Genomic DNA, 17,215 nt, shown 5'->3' with positions numbered 1-17,215 from the left:
ATTCACTCAATTCTTTAAGGGTTTAAGGTACCTTTCGCAATTTCAATCTATTTGAGATTAAAAAGGCTATTTACAACATTAAAAATCCTAATAAATATTGGACACAGATTTTCATAATATTTTTTATGAATCGATTAAATTTTTTTATCAAAAGATTTTTTTTCATTAAAAAGAGGTAATAAACTTAAAACAACAACAACGTTAACGAAAAACTAATGTAAAATAGAGCCTAATTTTAACGATTATGGCCAGTTTAAAATTATAATTCTGTTTCATTATATCACTTATTATTTTTTTATATTGATTGAATATTAGAGTGTAACAAAAATTACTTTTTGGCGGGCATTCAGGGGTTTGTTCCGGTGGGCATACTGAGCCTAAATCCCAAATATGAGCTTGATTGGACGTAACAGGAGCTGGCGCTCCGCCCTTCAATTTTAAATGGGATTTAACCCGTAAAACAAACATTTTTCCGAAAAATTGATCCCAGAAAAATCAAATGGCGTCTCGGGCGTCGCGAGGTGCGACGCATATCTTTTTTGCCGGAGCCGATTTTTCGAAAAAATGCCAAACTTTGAAGGTCTGTACCGAGCTCCAGGGTGCTCCAAACTTCAATGTTATATATACCAAAAGATGCGCAAGGATCTGGCCTACACGCCAATGATGTTGTGTGTGACATTTTTGAAAAATCTTTTTTTACGGGTTAAATCCCATTTAAAATTGAAGGGCGGAGCGCCAGCTCCTGTTACGTCCAATCAAGCTCATATTTGGGATTTAGGCTCAGTATGCCCACCGGAACAAACCCCTGAATGCCCGCCAAAAAGTCATTTTTGTTACATCCTATTGAATATATGATAAAAGATTTCAACTAGAGTTAGGCATTTTTTTTTTAATTATCCAACTGAATTCAATTCATTTCAAATATTTTTTTCCAGATGTTGTTGGAAAACTTTTTTACATGAAATAATATTGAAACTGCAAAAAAAAATCTAAGAAATTTTGATTTTAAGTTATTGCAAATATGTTTAAAGAATGTGTTTCTTCAAACATTTCGCATAAATTAAATCTTGAAATATGGAATCTTATCAAACTGAATTGATCGTTGAAAAAAAATTAAGTACGGATTATTGTAAAAAGATGTAACAATATATAAAATATTATATATTGCTAGAAAATCTTTCGAACGCGTTGAAAAGATTTAAGATCTGACAACCCTATCAAAAATTAGGAGCACTTATGTATTATTTATACACTTTTTAAAGGCCGGATCTCAAATAATTGGATAAAAAAGTTATCCGGATCTATTATGCGACTTATTGTTGGATAGATAATTAAAAGACCTTTCCAAAGAGTCCAAAAGATTGAAAATCTGACAACCCTATCAAAAGTTATAACCATTTAACGTGAAAACTTCCATCATTGTCATGATTTTTCGTTCAAAGATATAAATTTTGCGTCGTTTTCAATATTTTGACAAAATTCCTTCAACAAGTTGTTTAGAATAGTGCCCTACACATGCTGATTCCTTTTGGTAACGATTATCCCATTCCTTGTAAAGTTATGGAAATCGTCATTAATCAATGATTGTCAACTAGGACGTCAATGATTGTACCACAAAATTAAATAAATTTTTATACACATTTGATTTAGATCGAAAATTCTTTCAGTGGCTTGAAGAACTCAACACATTTAACATTCGTTAAATTGAATTGAATATTTAATTTTTTATAGTGATGATCAATTTTCTTCGAAAATGATCTACGGCTTCGCCTTAAGGGGTTATATAGTATTCACTATATGAATGTGAGATAGGCACCAACCACCTAGAGGTGGATTAAGTAACTTAAAAAAATATTGAAAAGCATGTTGATACAGTTATTTAAATAAAGACAACTTGATAAATCCACATTTATTAAATAATTCAATAACAGAAATTTTAAAATTGAAAAGGCAACCTGGTTAATATATTTTTCTAAATTCTAATCAGTAATCATGTTTTAAGCGTCTTTGATTTAAAATGGGATTTGAGTGTTCACCCTATGTTGTTCTTTGAACAAGCTGTGCTCAAATTCAATCCACTTCAACGAATCATTTCTGCGGTAAACTTTTCGCAGTAGGTCTGGCCGCTTTGATGTTTGTGATGTGAAAAGCAATTTATTGATTATCCTTTTTTCACTCCAGCAATCTACTACGTAACGGAGCGCTGCCAGGACGGCTGGTTCAAGGGCGCCAACCGGCAGCAGAAAACCGGCGTCTTCCCGGGCAACTACGTTACCGTGTACAAAGGCCGCGAGGGTGGCCACGCCAGCCGTAACAATTCCCAAGCCCAAGGATCCCAGGGACCCTCGCCGCCCGGAGCTGCTGGAAGCGGAACCGGTCCCGGAACCCCTAATCCGTCCAACAACCTAGCCCAAATCACACTACCTGCCTTACCGCCGCGGGACACCACGGCATCCAGCAACCCGGCTCCGGTGTGGACCAAGCAACAGAACCAGCAGCAGCAGCAGCAGTCGTCCGGGAACTACATTGACTCGCTGTTTGGCCGCAAGTCGAATGGAACTTCGGCGGAGAAGAATGGATCAGGGGCTGCTGCGGCAGCTTCCAACGGAGCAGAACATGCAGCGCAACCGATCAAGGAGAAGAAAGACTCGTCGGCGGTCAGCTTGATGAAGCGTTTGACCAATATCAAGCGGTCCAAGTCTCCGACGACGAGCGGTGGAACCACCAATCCGGCGTATTCGATGGACAATCCAGTGTTTGAGGACAGTGCGGCGTCCGCTTTGGCCAAGCCAAATCTGCAGCAGATCATCAATCCAGTTCATGTCAGGTAAGGTCATTGAAATTTACGTAAGACCTTCAAAATAATCAAGATTTCAAATTTTAGATCCGGATCTTGTCCCAGTCAACTGCTGCAGAACCTTCCAGCGGACCTGCTCGCCGCCCAGGGTCGTGAAAATGTTCCTTACATGTACGGATCCCAGCGGGTTAAACCCCACAAAGAACGACCATCGATGCATGGGTTCGTAACCTTTATCAACACCTTATTCCTCAAAATCTGTAATTCATACCTCAATTTCAGCATCAAGAGCGAAGCATCCGGCAAGAGCGCCTCGAAACATGCGGCACTCCAGCAGCAACTGCACCAGCAATCGCACGAGGCACCGGCCTCGACGTCCCACGGCGCCCAGAAGCAATCTCACCACGTGTATCATCGGAAATCTCAGAGTCTGGACGCGAGCGCCATCCTGACGCAGATGAACGGCGTCGCTGGAACGCCTTCTAAGTCGTCGTCCAAGTCGCACGTGGTGCGTGAAAGGTGAGATTTTACACGCGCAAAACAAATCGGACGATGCTTTTGATAGCAAAAATACAGATTTGATCAAATCGAGTTCTGCAAAGTTCTAGAATCATGTAGACATTATTGCAATTAACTTTAAAAAATAATCGTCTCGATTGATTGAGCTATGCCCGAGAACCAGCGAGTTGAAGTTACCGTTCCATATTTTTGGAGTGTTAAACTGATTGATATGACGATGATTTTAGCGGAAATGATCGAGTATTGACGTGTGATGTAATGATTGTTCAAGTCCAAGTTGCCTAAGATAATTAGGAAGAGAACCAATTCCACCTGAACCAGATTCTCACCACCATGACCATTAATTGCCGGCCACTCCCATATCCGGTGCGCACCAGGGACAAGGGAAGGGATTTGAAAGACGCAAAGTGTTGATGATCCACTCTTTTAAGGGGATAAGGGAAAATCTCCCAAAGAAGTTTTGCTTAGAGTTGGACGATTTTTGGGAAGGTATAATGTCTAGGATACGCTCTATGCAAGCGTGGTTACGGTGGTTTACGTTGTTAGATTATGGAAATTATGAAAATTATCAAATCAAACCTGAACTAAGTTTTTTGGTGCCTTTTGGGCCACAAAACAATTCCCTAAAATTTGGATACTATAAGTTGCGTCCACACTTCACGCATTTCATTTTTATTTTGTATACAAATTTGTAATGGAAACCTGCAGGCCAAGGGTGCATGATACTGATGATACTCGTCGGTTGACACCCAGGCGAGGAACATCCCGGAAGGAGCCCAACTACATCCGTAGTGCTGTTTGGACAAAACAGCATGGCTCTGGGGCTCACAATCCAGAGGTCGCCGGTTCGAATCCCGAGGCGGACGCTAAAAATTCTAAGTGTAAAATATAGATATTCGGTGCCCTCTCCCCGTGTCTTGTCGCAAAAAGAACGATACACGCCTGTGGATCCGTTGACGAAACCGCAAGGTTTAAGAGGGCCACATTATAAGGTGTTACGTCGATTCCGTTTTCCGCATGGCTCTGGTTCCTTGCAAGTGTCCTATTTTCTTACCTCCACGTTGGCTTGGTTTAGTCATCATGATGACAAGGTGTAACCTAGCTGGTGGCCTGTGGAAACGACTCGTAAACCTTTGACCAGCGAGGATCAGAGTAGATACGGCTAGAAGAAAGGGCCGCGTCAATGTGGGAAAGGGAAGTAATTTGTGATTGTAGACGGTATTGTTTTGATTCGCAGTATGTTGAGTCAACTGCTGTGGATGTACCTGAGCATCGCAGAACGGGGTTTCTCTTCTTTGAATTTCAGCTAACAGCTATCTTCTGTTTATTTTGTTTCGCTGATTTTCTAAAACGGCTTCTGTTTACTATCCTCCATTTGATTTCGATTGCTGTAACAAACTGTCTGCTTTCCCTTAATTTGGCAGCGATGTCAATTTTGTTTATCATGTGCCTTTTCTTTATTTATCTATTTGAATAATTTCTCATCTTCCCTGTAAATTGCCCTCAATACAATCTAAGCTTGTTTGTTACCTCTATTTATTAACTATTGTTAATTTCTTTATCTACTTCATAAATTACTATCTTTCTTTTACTATTGATTCTTTACATAGTATATTTCCTTCACTGTCCATTGTTTTGAAATTTCACCTTTTACTTAAGCAAGTGAGGTTCGAGCCCTTACTCAATTTATGGAATGATTAAAGGATTAACACAAATATTACTATTGTACTTTTGAAAAACTTTTCTAAAATGCTTAGGACCAAAATATTGTAACAAAACACCGCGACAAAAGAAATAGCAACAGATAAACACGACTCAACAATAGGGAAGATTTCAGGAGAAAACAATACACAGTAAATAACAATTAGTTTTTGAATTCAAACTAAAAATAAAACAGTTTTTGCTTTAATGAAAGTTGATAGGCACACTATAAATGGTTAGGCGCTTATACTTACATCAAACCCTACGTAATGTACCACCCCCGGCCGAGTTAAAATGCGTAACCGGAAAAGAAGGTGTGCATGCCTGGCACGAACACTCAAAGCGTGTTCTAGCGTGTTGCTCGTACTGACTCAGAGCAAGGGTGAGATGAAGGTGTAAGCGCAGTGCGTGTTCGTCGGGAACCTGGTGCATAAGATCGGTCAAGGCCCGTTCTAACACCGAAAATTGCGAATTGCGAAATTTGTAATGGAAACCCTTTTTTTTGTATTTTGATTTTTTTTTTAATTTTGAATTGAATTTCCAAACCAACACAATAGCGTTAAAATTGAGAAAAATCTTTAAAACTTTCCCGAAGAAAGTATGGAGCTAACTTGCTCCTGTAAAAAGACACAATGTGCTCAAAACTGGTCTAAAACGGCACGCAGAAAAATATTTTGTAGAATCAGCCTGTACGAGGTTTGATTCAACAAAATTTTTGTTGAATATAATCAACGCCGATTTTGCGTTGAAACAAACCTTGATTTTCTCATTTCCACAAAAATCTTTTGTTGTTTTGAAAAAGTTGCTTTGACGTTTAGCGTTGATTTAACAAAAATCTTGATTTTCAAATCAACAAAACGTTTTGTTGATTCAAATATGCCTTATTTTTCTGCGGGGGTTTTTTTTTCCTCAAAAATCACGGTAAAGTTTTAGAGAATTTTCACAATTTTACCGCTATTGCGTTGGTTTGAAAAAAAATTAAAATCAAAATATAAAGAGCATGTTTTATCAATCTATACTCACTGAGTATTTTATGAGAGTGAAAATTGATTCTCAAGACAAACAATCGGATGACTGCGCTAAATTAGCTGATTGATTTTTCAATATTGCCAAACGATTCGTTCTTTGACCGTCGGCTGTGGAATAATTGAATTATGTTGAAAGAGAATTACTAATTACTAATAAAACTAAAAACAACTATCTCATTGTTTATTCTGAGGTGTTTCCCGATTTAAATCTTTATATTTTGATTAAACGTCAAGATTATTGTGAAGCAAAGCAATCTGCTCTGCAGACATTACAACAAAAATCTTCTATGAATTAATTGTTTCATCAAGCTCGCCAAACGTAACAAACGAAAAAAAAACTTAATGAATATAGTTAATGTTAAAATCAAATTAACATATTATTTTGTAACACAATAACCTCAACGAACTCAACAGCGTGCCTTCCGATCAACGATATTTAAGGAAAGACGTATTGTTATTCTAATAGCAATATAAGAGAACGCAAAAATCACGCGTTTGTCCACGCTCCATACAAAAAAGATTTATTTCGTATGGAAATTGTCCACCAGGGGGAGAGAGGGTGAGGGTCTGAGGTTTCAAAAATGTGTCCACTTGGTTTATGGATGGTCCCCTTTCTTTATTGTCCGTTTCTCTCAAACGTTCACGCCGCGCGGCATTTAAAAATGTAGGTGAAGTGATTTAGAAGATGAAAAGATTAGAACATATTTATTATTTGATAAGATTTTTCGCACCATTTGGGATCCCCTCGCTCCATCCCCGATCGTTTCGAACGACCTTAAGAAGATGGGAAAAAATACAGTTATCAACCAGGGATGAAATAATCGCAAAAAATCTTTTTCTCTCGTGAACATTCTTCAAAAAAATCCAGATGATGATTTTTTGTGTTTCATTTTACCGATCTTTTGTGCGCGAGAAAAGAAAGCCATGTTCTTTCGGATTTTTTCTCTTGATGAATGCAATGATGATTTTGTTTTGATGGAGATTTATTATCACTGATCAACTAAATGCACACAATTATGTTTATTGAAAAAAATATTTTGAGCCGTCTGATTTTTCAGCCTGGGCTGCAATAATGAAGAGAAAATATGTTTTTTTTTATTTAGGTCGTTGCAAATATTTTTAAATTTTTATGTAGCAAATCAATTAGGGAAATTCATTTTTATAATTTTGAAACATTTTGTTCACCTTTTTAATTATATGAATCTTTGAGTTACACTCATCAAAAAACTTCATATCTTTCTTAATTTTAACAACAAAAAATATCAAACAATTTCTTTTTCTTTCTCTCAGATTCAAGTGTATCGTCCCGTACCCACCCAACAGCGAGTACGAGCTGGAGCTGCGCGTCGGCGACGTGGTGCTGGTGCACAAGAAGCGCGAAAACGGCTGGTACAAGGGCACCCACCAGCGATCCGGCAAGACGGGCCTCTTTCCGGCCTCGTTTGTCGAGCCGGACATTTGATGCCGTAACAACAACAACAAGAATTAAAATCCGAGATCTGTGCAAAAAAAACTCGTAAGTTTTGGGCTCGATATAGGAGGGAAACGCAAGTATTATGAAGAAAAAAAAAGTTTAGCAAGTCTCTGTAGTCGTTCGTTTTATCGTAACAGTGGTACTAGAATTATAGCATTTCTTTTTTTACGTTAACACCGGTTATCTAGAAATTACGATTGAATAGTGGGTAAGGCATGGATTAGGACAAACAAAAAGTAAAAGTTGAGACAACACAAACACACTTAAAATTAGGCCAACAAAAAGTGCAAATTTGTACCTAATTTTTCTCTATTGGGTCTTTTAAAGTCTGATTACAAAGTTAAAAACATGTTTTAAAAACGTTAACGTAATGTCCTGAAAAATTATATATATATATATGATATAGACAACATATGTTTAGCGTGTAGAAATGACACTCGAAAGTGAATCAAAAGCACCCCAATAAAAAAAAACCTTATCCTCGATGGACCACAAAAATGATTAAAATCATGTTCAAGTTGGTTTCAACATACTCTCTATCGACAAAACGAAAAACTCCAGTCATGTTGTGCGAAATTAATCGTAAATATTGTGTGTTTTTGAGTTTATCATCAAGTTCATTCCATGATTATGAATAAAAAAATTATTACGCAAATGCATTGTACAAAACCTTCCTCTCTTACATTATTCTAGCCCAATATCATTGATGTTGTGTTTGATTACAGAAAAAGAAAAAAAAACAAAACTCTAATGCAACCCATAGCAAATTCATGCAACACAAAACAAAAAACTCTTATTCATTAGCTAATCTATAACCAACAAATCGCGTAACGTGTTTCATGTGCATTCGAACTATAATAGCAATAGCAAAAATCTATTTCAAAGTAAACACAAAAGCATATTATATATTGTCTAACAAGAAAACAAAATGCTACCGAGAAAGTATAATTTAATATCTATATAAACTAAAGTGTAAACACAACACAAGAAAAAGAGCGCATACAATGTTAATCGTGCAAGATCTATTAGACAAAAAAAAACACAAACCATACTCACAAACCGACACGTTTTGATTTTGAAAATCTTTTAAGGTATTTACTGTTTTTAAGTAAGCAAAAACAACAGAAGTAAAAAAAATCATGATAGATTCACTCACTTTCTCTCTAGTTAGAGCGACTAAGCCATTTGCACAAAAAAAAAGAATCGAGTAGAGGAAACACGCAACAAGAGCAGCAGCAGCGCAGCAACAGAAAACAGGGTGAATTTACAAAAATGTTCAGTCAAAATTGTAACGAAAACGCCACACACTTTTTCAAACACACGCTAAATTGGCGCTGCCTTTGACAAATGGATTTTTTGCGGAAAAGTCTGAGAGCGTTTGGCTGCGTCGGTTGCTCTCGCTCGCAGAGTGTTGAAAGGGGAAATGTGATTCGGTTGAAGGATGCTGAGCGAGCTAGATATTGCTTCCGATGCAATATGGTGGAAATCTGATGATAATGAAATGTTATGGAAACAGGTATACTCGTACTTTAAATATAAATTAATGCTATATGAAAGAAAACTCTGTGTTTTTTAATATCACAGCAATGATAACTTTTTAGAATGGGAAAAAAATCATTGATAAATCCTAAATTCAAATGCTTAAAAAATATTTTTATAAATTTTGAACAATCATCAAACTACAATACCCATTTAATTTTTTATAATTTTTCACTTATTTAATTTTCAAGCAAAGATATAAATGTTATTAGTTTTTGGTCACACTTTATAAAAATTAATAATAACATTTCGATGCCTCTGTGCTTTCTTTTGCTAACTAGATAGGAAAACCAACAAGCTTAGTACAAGAGAGCACAGTAATTTATTATCGATTTATTGTAATTTATGTGATATTAAATTGGAAGATATTTAATGAATGCCATTAATGGATATTTTTGTGCAATAAAGTTACAAGCACTTTAAAGGTTAACAACAAGATTCAATAACCAACTTAATCTTCTATAGCCCAATTTGTTTACATTTTATCCTCTGTTCAGAAGATATTTCAAACAAGTTTAAGCTTAACTTTAAATCGTAATTTTATCCAAGTAAATCCTTAACTATTTCTGATTAAAAAAAATCAAAAATAGTTTTAAAAACGTCGTCATTTTTCGTTAACAACATGGAACTTCCGAAAAATTAAAATTTATTGCATTTTTTGAATGCAATTCTTATTACAGTTTCGTGGTTTTGTAACATTCCCGGGTAATTTTTTACAGTGTAACAATGTTGTACAAAGTTGTAAGACAGTTACAGAACCATGTCATTTACATTTTTTGAATTTTATTGAATAAATGCAATAAACCACCAAATTATTTCACTTTTTATTTAATGAATATTTTTATATTATTTAATAAATAATGCAAATCATCCAAATTCAACTGTAAAACCTTATTATTTTTGTAAAAATTTGTCAATATATAATAATTGAAAAATGGTAATGCGAAAAAATGCATTTTTTAAATTTAGTATATCTTTTTTTTAGTTTTAAAATGTAATTTGTATGGAAAGTTGCCAAAACTATATGTAGATTCATATAAACGACCTAATGGTATAAAATGGCTTTTTTGTCAAAGGGAAAGTACTCACGAAACTTCAGTCAGTTAAAAAATACCATGCTAATTTCAAGGAAATTGCTAACTTTTGAAGAATCGATCTTCTAGAATATATACCGTAAACCGGGGTGACTTTGATAGGATTTCAATTTGTTTTTAGAATATTTTCCAACAGGTAAGGTTTTTCTCAAGATTATTATTTTTAAAACATGTACTGGGGTAGGTCACACAAAGTCCATGCACTATTTTGGAAAAAAAGTTTTTTCAATAGTGTTTAGAAAAATAGATACGTTAAAAATTCTTAGTTTTAATTCCGGGGTGACTTTGATAAGCCAAGTTTTTCTTGTTAAAATCATATTTAAGATGTTCAAACTATATGTGTACGTTAAATTTATCATTACTAATGTAGCTGATATAGTTTGTAAGAAAAAAAATCAATGTTTATGTTAAGTAAACTATGTTTATAAGCTTTAAAAAGCTTTAAAATACATATAAATTTCAGGTAAAATTGTTAAAAAGTCGGAATTTTGCCTGAAAGTTGTTAAAACTTGTTTTGTTTATAAAATTATCGATTTATATTGCATTTTATACTGAATTCGAAGCACGAATCACAAGTTTCCACATTTTACATGAAATTTGTTCAACTGAGTTTGCCTATAAATTTGAAGATTTTTTTTAATTGTGTTTCAAAAACACATATTATTTATTATTTACAAACTTATTTAACCTTCTCCTAGTAGAAAATTGTCCAAAGAATCCGAAAATGCATTCCGTTTTCCGATTAAAAATCACGTTCATTGAGAAAATCATGACACTTTGAGAAGTTTAAATTAATGACTTCCATCAACATTTTCTTAACTATAGTTAACTAACTTTTTAAACCTTTCAACAATTTATGAAAAGTTCTTCTTGAGGTACTTTGAACACTTCTCTACCACGGTCAGTATGTTTCAAAGCCCCCGGCTATCAAAGTCACCCCTTTTTACGGTACGTTGTCTTAAAAACAAAATTTCTTCAGGTTCAGGATTGTTACGCGATGCAAGAAATTTCCTGAAACAAAGAACTGGGAATTTTAAATCCGAAATTTGTTAGTCACAAAGAAAAAATGAATTAAAAATATGTTTTAATTTGAAAATTAATTCTAAACTGATTATAGTTAAGTCTTAAATATGTTTATTTCCGATTTATTTTTTCATGATCCGATTATTTATTCGAAGACTCTATTAAAAACCCTTAAATAAACGAATCTTCGTAACCGATTATAAACCGTAATTTTCTTTCTTATTTTTTTGATTTTTTGAAATCATGAACTTTTTGATTTTTGAATTCTTAAATTCTTGAATTTTTAATATTTTGTATTCTCGATTTTTATTATTTTTTAATTTAGTTTGAAAACTTATTCATGTTATTTCTATATGGACAGCAAATTTAAAAATAAACTACAAATTGTTACAATTTCTTACACCTTAATTTGCAAATTAACACAAAAAATGCATTATTCTGAAGGACCCTGAAATGAAAAAAATATTCTTTTTTATCATCCGAAAACAAACAAATTGTTGCCGTCATCAAGGTCACTTTGGGTCTGGGGTTGAGATTGGGTCATACAAATTGCAGCATTTTTGTATGACCCAATCTCACCCCCAAAAATGCTAAAATTTGTATGACCCAACTTCAGCAGCTTGCGATCTGATTTCAAAAGTCCGATAAACTAAATATAAAAAGCGTACTTATTTTTTTTTTTAATATCATAACAAACAAAAAACCCAAGTTGCAAAAAGAAGATTTTTCAGCACAAGTCGTACATTTATCCAACAAGGTTTACCGAGTTGAATAAATACTACGAGTGCTGAAAAAATCTAGTTTTGCAACGAGGTGCTTACAATATTTTAGCAATTTCGAAAAACGCTTCTTGAATGGAATTTTATGTCAAACATTCATGCACACAAAGAAAAAATACTCTAAATTTAAAAAGATCGTTCGTTGGATTAAAAGTTCGCGTTGGTGAATATTCGTAGAAAGTTCAAACTTTTTAATTTAAAAGTTGGAATGTTTTTGATACTACCATGCACTTCTGGAACAAAATCGTTGTATCGGTAAAAGTTTTTTACTTTTATTATAAGAAGAAACTTTTTATGGCAACAATAAATAACATTTAACATTACAGTGATGATTTTCGAAAAATGTGATGGATTTTATTTCTATTTTTATTTTTATTTTAATATTAAAACTGCTGCTTATGCTGCTTAACATCGCGGCCTACATTTTGGAGCGCGCCAGCGATGTAGAGAAAAGGGTGGTCTCGTTGCCGGCCATCATCAGGACAGGCTTGGAGGAGTTGGCCATTGGGTGTTAATTCGGGAAGGTAAGTCGACGTTTTCCGACTGGGAAGTGAAGCGCCTGAACCGATAGTTTCCGATCACATCGTCCTCCTTCGAGAATGGCACAGATGTTGCCAGTTCATCCGGCCGAAGCTGCGCCGTCGCGAGTTGAGAGTTTGCGGGCGGGAGTTGCTGAAAGAGTTTGAAAGTAAATTAAATTGGCTAGACACTGAACACATTCTCAATACTCACCGGTGACTTCTTCGGTATTCCAGGTAGATGTTCTTGATCAGGTTCGTCGGATATCGCTCCAACCTCTGGAAGTAATCCGAGTACGACAGCTTCAGGACCTACGGCTTTCGTACACTCGGTTCTTCCAGAGCTGGTGCAAACTGTTCTTCCGGATGTTTATGTAATACTCGTCAAACATGTCCCGCACCGAGAAATGGACTGCGGACCCTCAGGCATCCCACACTGTCCCGTCATAACTTCCGGCACATAATACTGCTGATGGTCGTAAACCGCCGGCACCGAGTGCAACATCCGCGCTGACGACCTCCGATCGCTTCTCCACGTTTCCCTCTTCTGTCGGATCCTTATCCTCACCGTTAAAATTAACTTTACGAAAAAAACGGTGCAAATTCACATCCGCATAAACGGCGTCCTACAAAAACAAACAAAATCAAACACAAACGCCATCAAACACCCAAATTTCCTTCTTACCCATTTCGGTCGTGAAACAGCTGCAGATCCGGCAGGAAGCTGGCCTTATCCTTTTGAAAACCAACTTCCCCTAATCCCCTAACCTTGTTCCGCACCATCCTCCTTCGAAGGTATCCGCGTCCAAGTCCTGGCTGCGGACGCGTTCTGTTTTGATTGACGTCGTGGACCACCGGGACCACCACTCACTAACCACCGGAATCACCTAAACGTTTGTTTACATTTTGGACTTAGACGTACACGGTTTCACGAGAACGACAAAATGAAAGAAATTATACAGTCGAATTAAAAGTTAAAACTTTTAAATAAGTTAGCAATGAGATTTTCAAAAACTGTAGCAGTAAAAGTTTTCATTTTCAAAACAAGAAAAAAACTTTTAGTGTAGCAAATTTTAACCACTTATTAATTCAAAAGTAAGTTACTTTTGTCATTACCATAATATTTTTTTGTGTGTGTGTTTAGTAAATTAACAATTAACAAAACAAAAAACAATATTGAAAAATGATACTTTTCGATATAGTGTTGAAAAGATCGAATTTTCAGCAGCGATTTCAGTGCTGAAAAGTAGAACATTTCTGCACTGGTATTGAAAGGTATTAATTTTCCATCAGTTTTTTTTCTGACATAAACTTTGAAAAATATTTGCAACAGCCTAAATTTTAAATAAAAATATTACAAATCATATCAATATATTTTAGTACCGTTCAGACAAATTCCAAATTCAGGTACACTAACCGTTATCACAAGCTATTGTATTGGTGCCACCTTTCAGCAAAGATGAATCCAACTCCAGAATGAATGAAACAGATTAAAAGGAATGAATGAAGTCTTGCGTGAACACGAACTAACGGTTCTGGTTGTATTTGTAGCGTAGAAATTTGTTTCACAAATCGCGAATGTTTGCAGTACAAACACACCCACACAACCATCTGTTTTTGACAGTTGTTTAACACATCACACAAAAATAAGCAAATCTGAAAGAGTGAAACGTAAACATTTCCAAAAGTACCTACAATAAAATTTGAGTAATCATGGACTACGAAAACGAGAAAGTATTAAAATTAGTGTTTCCCGATAACTATGACGGTAAGTTAGTAAAAGCAGAACTGCGGATTTGGGTAACTTTTTCAGCGACTCCGACTCCGGCTTCTCAGAATTTGTACCGACTCGGACTCCGCACAAATCACTAATTAATTACTAAATGTTCCCTCCCAAGAACTGCTCAACAATGAGTCCACCTCGGAGGTCATCGACTACATGTTCAAGCTCGGTTCGTACAAAGTGGACCAGCTGAAGAAGGAAAAGACCCGGCTGCAGGACGAGAGCAAGCAAAACATCGAACAGACCCAGGAGCTGGCGGTCAACAACTACCAGACCTTCATCCGGACGGCGGAATGTTCGCGGGAAATTTTCAAAAAGTTTTCCGAAGCCGAAGAACGGGTCGAGGGGTTGAACCAGAAGCTGCCGGAGTTTAGCGCCACTTGCCAGCGGTTTTTGGACTCTTCCGGGAGTATTAACAGCGCCAGGAGGTTGAACTCACTGACGCTGACGAGGAACGCGGAGCTGTTGGAGATTTTGGAGCTGCCGCAGCTGATGGAGACTTGCATTCGGGAGGGAAAGTACGAGGAAGCGTTGGAGTTGGCCGCGTACGTGCAGCGGGTTGGCAGTAAGCACGGGAATATTCCGGTTATTGCGGTGAGTGCAAATTATTCAAATTGTAAAGCCAGAGCACCAAGTCCTGTTGCAACCAGTCAAGATCATATTTGGGATTTAAGCTAACCCTGGCAGACAGTGATAACAAAATTCATGTACGGCTAAAATAACAGAAAGTATTATTGAATGTGTTTTGCAAAATCCATATATGCATAAGAGTTTAATAACAGTTTATGTTATCATAGCAAACTTTGTTATTGGTCTAGAATTGGTTGAAAGCCCGAATAGAATGTAGTAACTTGGGAATAACATTTTTTGTTATTGAATAATATTATCAACTGTTATACCATCCACCCCCTAAAGTATTCACGTGGTGTATGGATGATCCCTTAGAGAGGTCCCGAGCAGACGGAAATAACTTGGGAATCTCATTTTTTGATATTTGAAAATACTAGGCCAATAACATTTTATGTTATTTTTATAATTTTTTTTGTTATTGGATTGTTATTGCAATAATAGGCTAATAACATTTTGAGTTATTGTTCGAACAAATCTTTGTTATTATTTTTTGTTATTTTAACAACTAATCCGATCATCCCAATAACAGTTGGCGGTTATTCCATAACAAAAAATGTTATTCCAAAGTTGTTTTGGCTTTCAACCAATATCAGACCAATAAAAAATTGTGTTATGATAACATAAACTGTTATTAAACTTTTATATAAAAATTGATTTTTGCAAGAATATTATATAACACTTTCTGTTATTTTAACAATATTTGTTATTGAATTTTGTTATTACCGTCTGCCCGGGGTTGGATAAGTTGTTATAAAATAAATATAAAAAAAAACTTGGGTATGTTCGAAATAGACGGCAATTCGGTAGTTTAGGAAAATAGCAATGGTATTAGAAAAGCTGTTTTAAAACTTCCAGAGCATCCTATCCGCCGTCGAGGCAGCCTGGCACACGATGCTTGTCCAACTGCTATCCCAGCTGAGAACGGACCTTCAGCTGCCCAAATGCCTCCAAGTGGTTGGCTATTTGAGAAGAATGCAAGCTTTCACGACGCCAGAGTTGAAGCTAAAGTTCCTTCAGATCAGAACCAGCTGGTTTCGAGAACTGCTAGCGAAGATCCCCCAAGATGATAGTGGGTACTCTAGCTTTAAGGGTTTAAATGTCTTATTGAAGGTTTAATTTTCAGCTCACATTCATCTGACGAAGACGATCGAGGCGACTCGCGTCCATCTGTTCAACATCATCACCCAGTACAAGGCGATCTTCTCGGAGGACGAGGACTCCTCGTCCAACCTTACGACCATCACGAGTGACGCAAGTGCCGCCGACGGTGCGAAAATCTTCCACAGCTGGCTGCACGATCAGATCGTCGAGTTTATCAACACGCTGGAGAAGGACCTTTCCTCGAACGGCATCAATTCGTACGACACCATCCTTGGTCAGTGCATGTACTTTGGCCTATCGTTCAGCCGAGTTGGGGTCGATTTCCGATCGCTGATCGCGCCCGTCTTCATCCGCGTCATTTCACTGAACTTCCAAACGTCGATCGTGAAGATCACCTGCCAGTTCGAGCAAGAGATCGAGCGTTACACGCTGATCAACAAGGTTTCAACCGGAATCAAACGCGCCAAAGCAAGTGATCGCGCCGAAAACAGCAATCATCCACCGGAGAGTCTTCTAGACTTTACCCCTCTAGCGATCTACTGCAACGAAGTCCTGACCGTCTTCAACGAGTTGCGTCTGTGCGCTCCCATCGCCCTAGCCCCGACGGTCACCGAAATCCTGGAAGCCTCCCTCGAAACCGTCTGCCGCAACATCCTATCTTTCTACCGCCAGGAACAGCAAGCCTTCACCGCGTCCGAACGCGAATGCTTCGTACGGTTCTGCTCCTGCTTCGCGTACGACCTCATCCCGTACCTCCAGCGATGCATCCACTTCATTTTCCCCCCGACCACGATCGCCAACCATCTCGGCATCAACGTGCTGACCCTGCAAAAGCACGGCATCACCTTCCTCCGGCAGAAGAAGATCCTGGAGGCGATCGAGTACCTCCTGCCGGACAAGATCGAGTCCGTCATCAAGCAGGTGGGGGAAATGAACGTTGCGGCAGGGTCGACCACGGCAGCAGCAGCTGATGGCACTGATAATGCGGCGGAGGCCGATAAGACCGAACAGGTGGCAGGTGTTGTCAAGCAGGAGATTACCGTTGGCGGGGAGCAGTAGGAAGGCATGGTTTGGTTGTGGCTGATAATAGAAAAGCGGCCGCGGGGTCAGTGCGATATGGAAATGCGACGAGTGTCGTATGATCGAAGATATGGATTAAGATGGTTTTAGGTTGTTAAGCTGTTGAACAGATAGAGCTAGAGATATGGAAATAAATCTTATCAGTCTAA

The 17,215-nt window shown here is 37.1% G+C and overlaps 2 protein-coding genes and 1 long non-coding RNA gene across 3 annotated transcripts in view; all 3 read left to right on the top strand.

The window, feature by feature from the left end:
- LOC120416743 (E3 ubiquitin-protein ligase SH3RF1-like) overlaps positions 1 to 9,074 on the top strand; it is a 36,972-nt gene extending 27,898 nt beyond the window's left edge. The window contains exons 8-11 of the mRNA XM_039578578.2: positions 2,182 to 2,827; positions 2,885 to 3,019; positions 3,080 to 3,316; positions 7,336 to 9,074. Of these exons, the coding sequence (XP_039434512.1) occupies positions 2,182 to 2,827; positions 2,885 to 3,019; positions 3,080 to 3,316; positions 7,336 to 7,507 (1,190 nt within the window). The 3' untranslated portion in view covers positions 7,508 to 9,074. The remainder of the gene's footprint in view (positions 1 to 2,181; positions 2,828 to 2,884; positions 3,020 to 3,079; positions 3,317 to 7,335) is intronic.
- A 3,441-nt stretch (positions 9,075 to 12,515) lies between these two features.
- On the top strand, positions 12,516 to 13,608 carry LOC128093020 (uncharacterized). Its single transcript, XR_008212179.1, has 2 exons — positions 12,516 to 12,642; positions 12,710 to 13,608. It is a non-coding gene; the product is annotated as an uncharacterized LOC128093020 (long non-coding RNA).
- Positions 13,609 to 14,096: 488 nt separating this feature from the next.
- Positions 14,097 to 17,215, top strand: LOC120416742 (conserved oligomeric Golgi complex subunit 8-like). Its single transcript, XM_039578577.2, has 4 exons — positions 14,097 to 14,240; positions 14,371 to 14,849; positions 15,741 to 15,954; positions 16,009 to 17,215. The coding sequence occupies exons 1-4, from the start codon at positions 14,186 to 14,188 to the stop codon at positions 17,043 to 17,045; spliced, it is 1,785 nt and encodes a 594-aa protein (XP_039434511.1). The 5' UTR covers positions 14,097 to 14,185; the 3' UTR covers positions 17,046 to 17,215.

Source organism: Culex pipiens, chromosome 2 (genome assembly GCF_016801865.2).
Source record: "Culex pipiens pallens isolate TS chromosome 2, TS_CPP_V2, whole genome shotgun sequence".
NCBI classification, from domain to species: domain Eukaryota; kingdom Metazoa; phylum Arthropoda; class Insecta; order Diptera; family Culicidae; genus Culex; species Culex pipiens.
The sequence above is the reverse complement of the archived record's forward strand: the minus strand, read 5'-3'. Positions and strand labels throughout refer to the sequence as shown.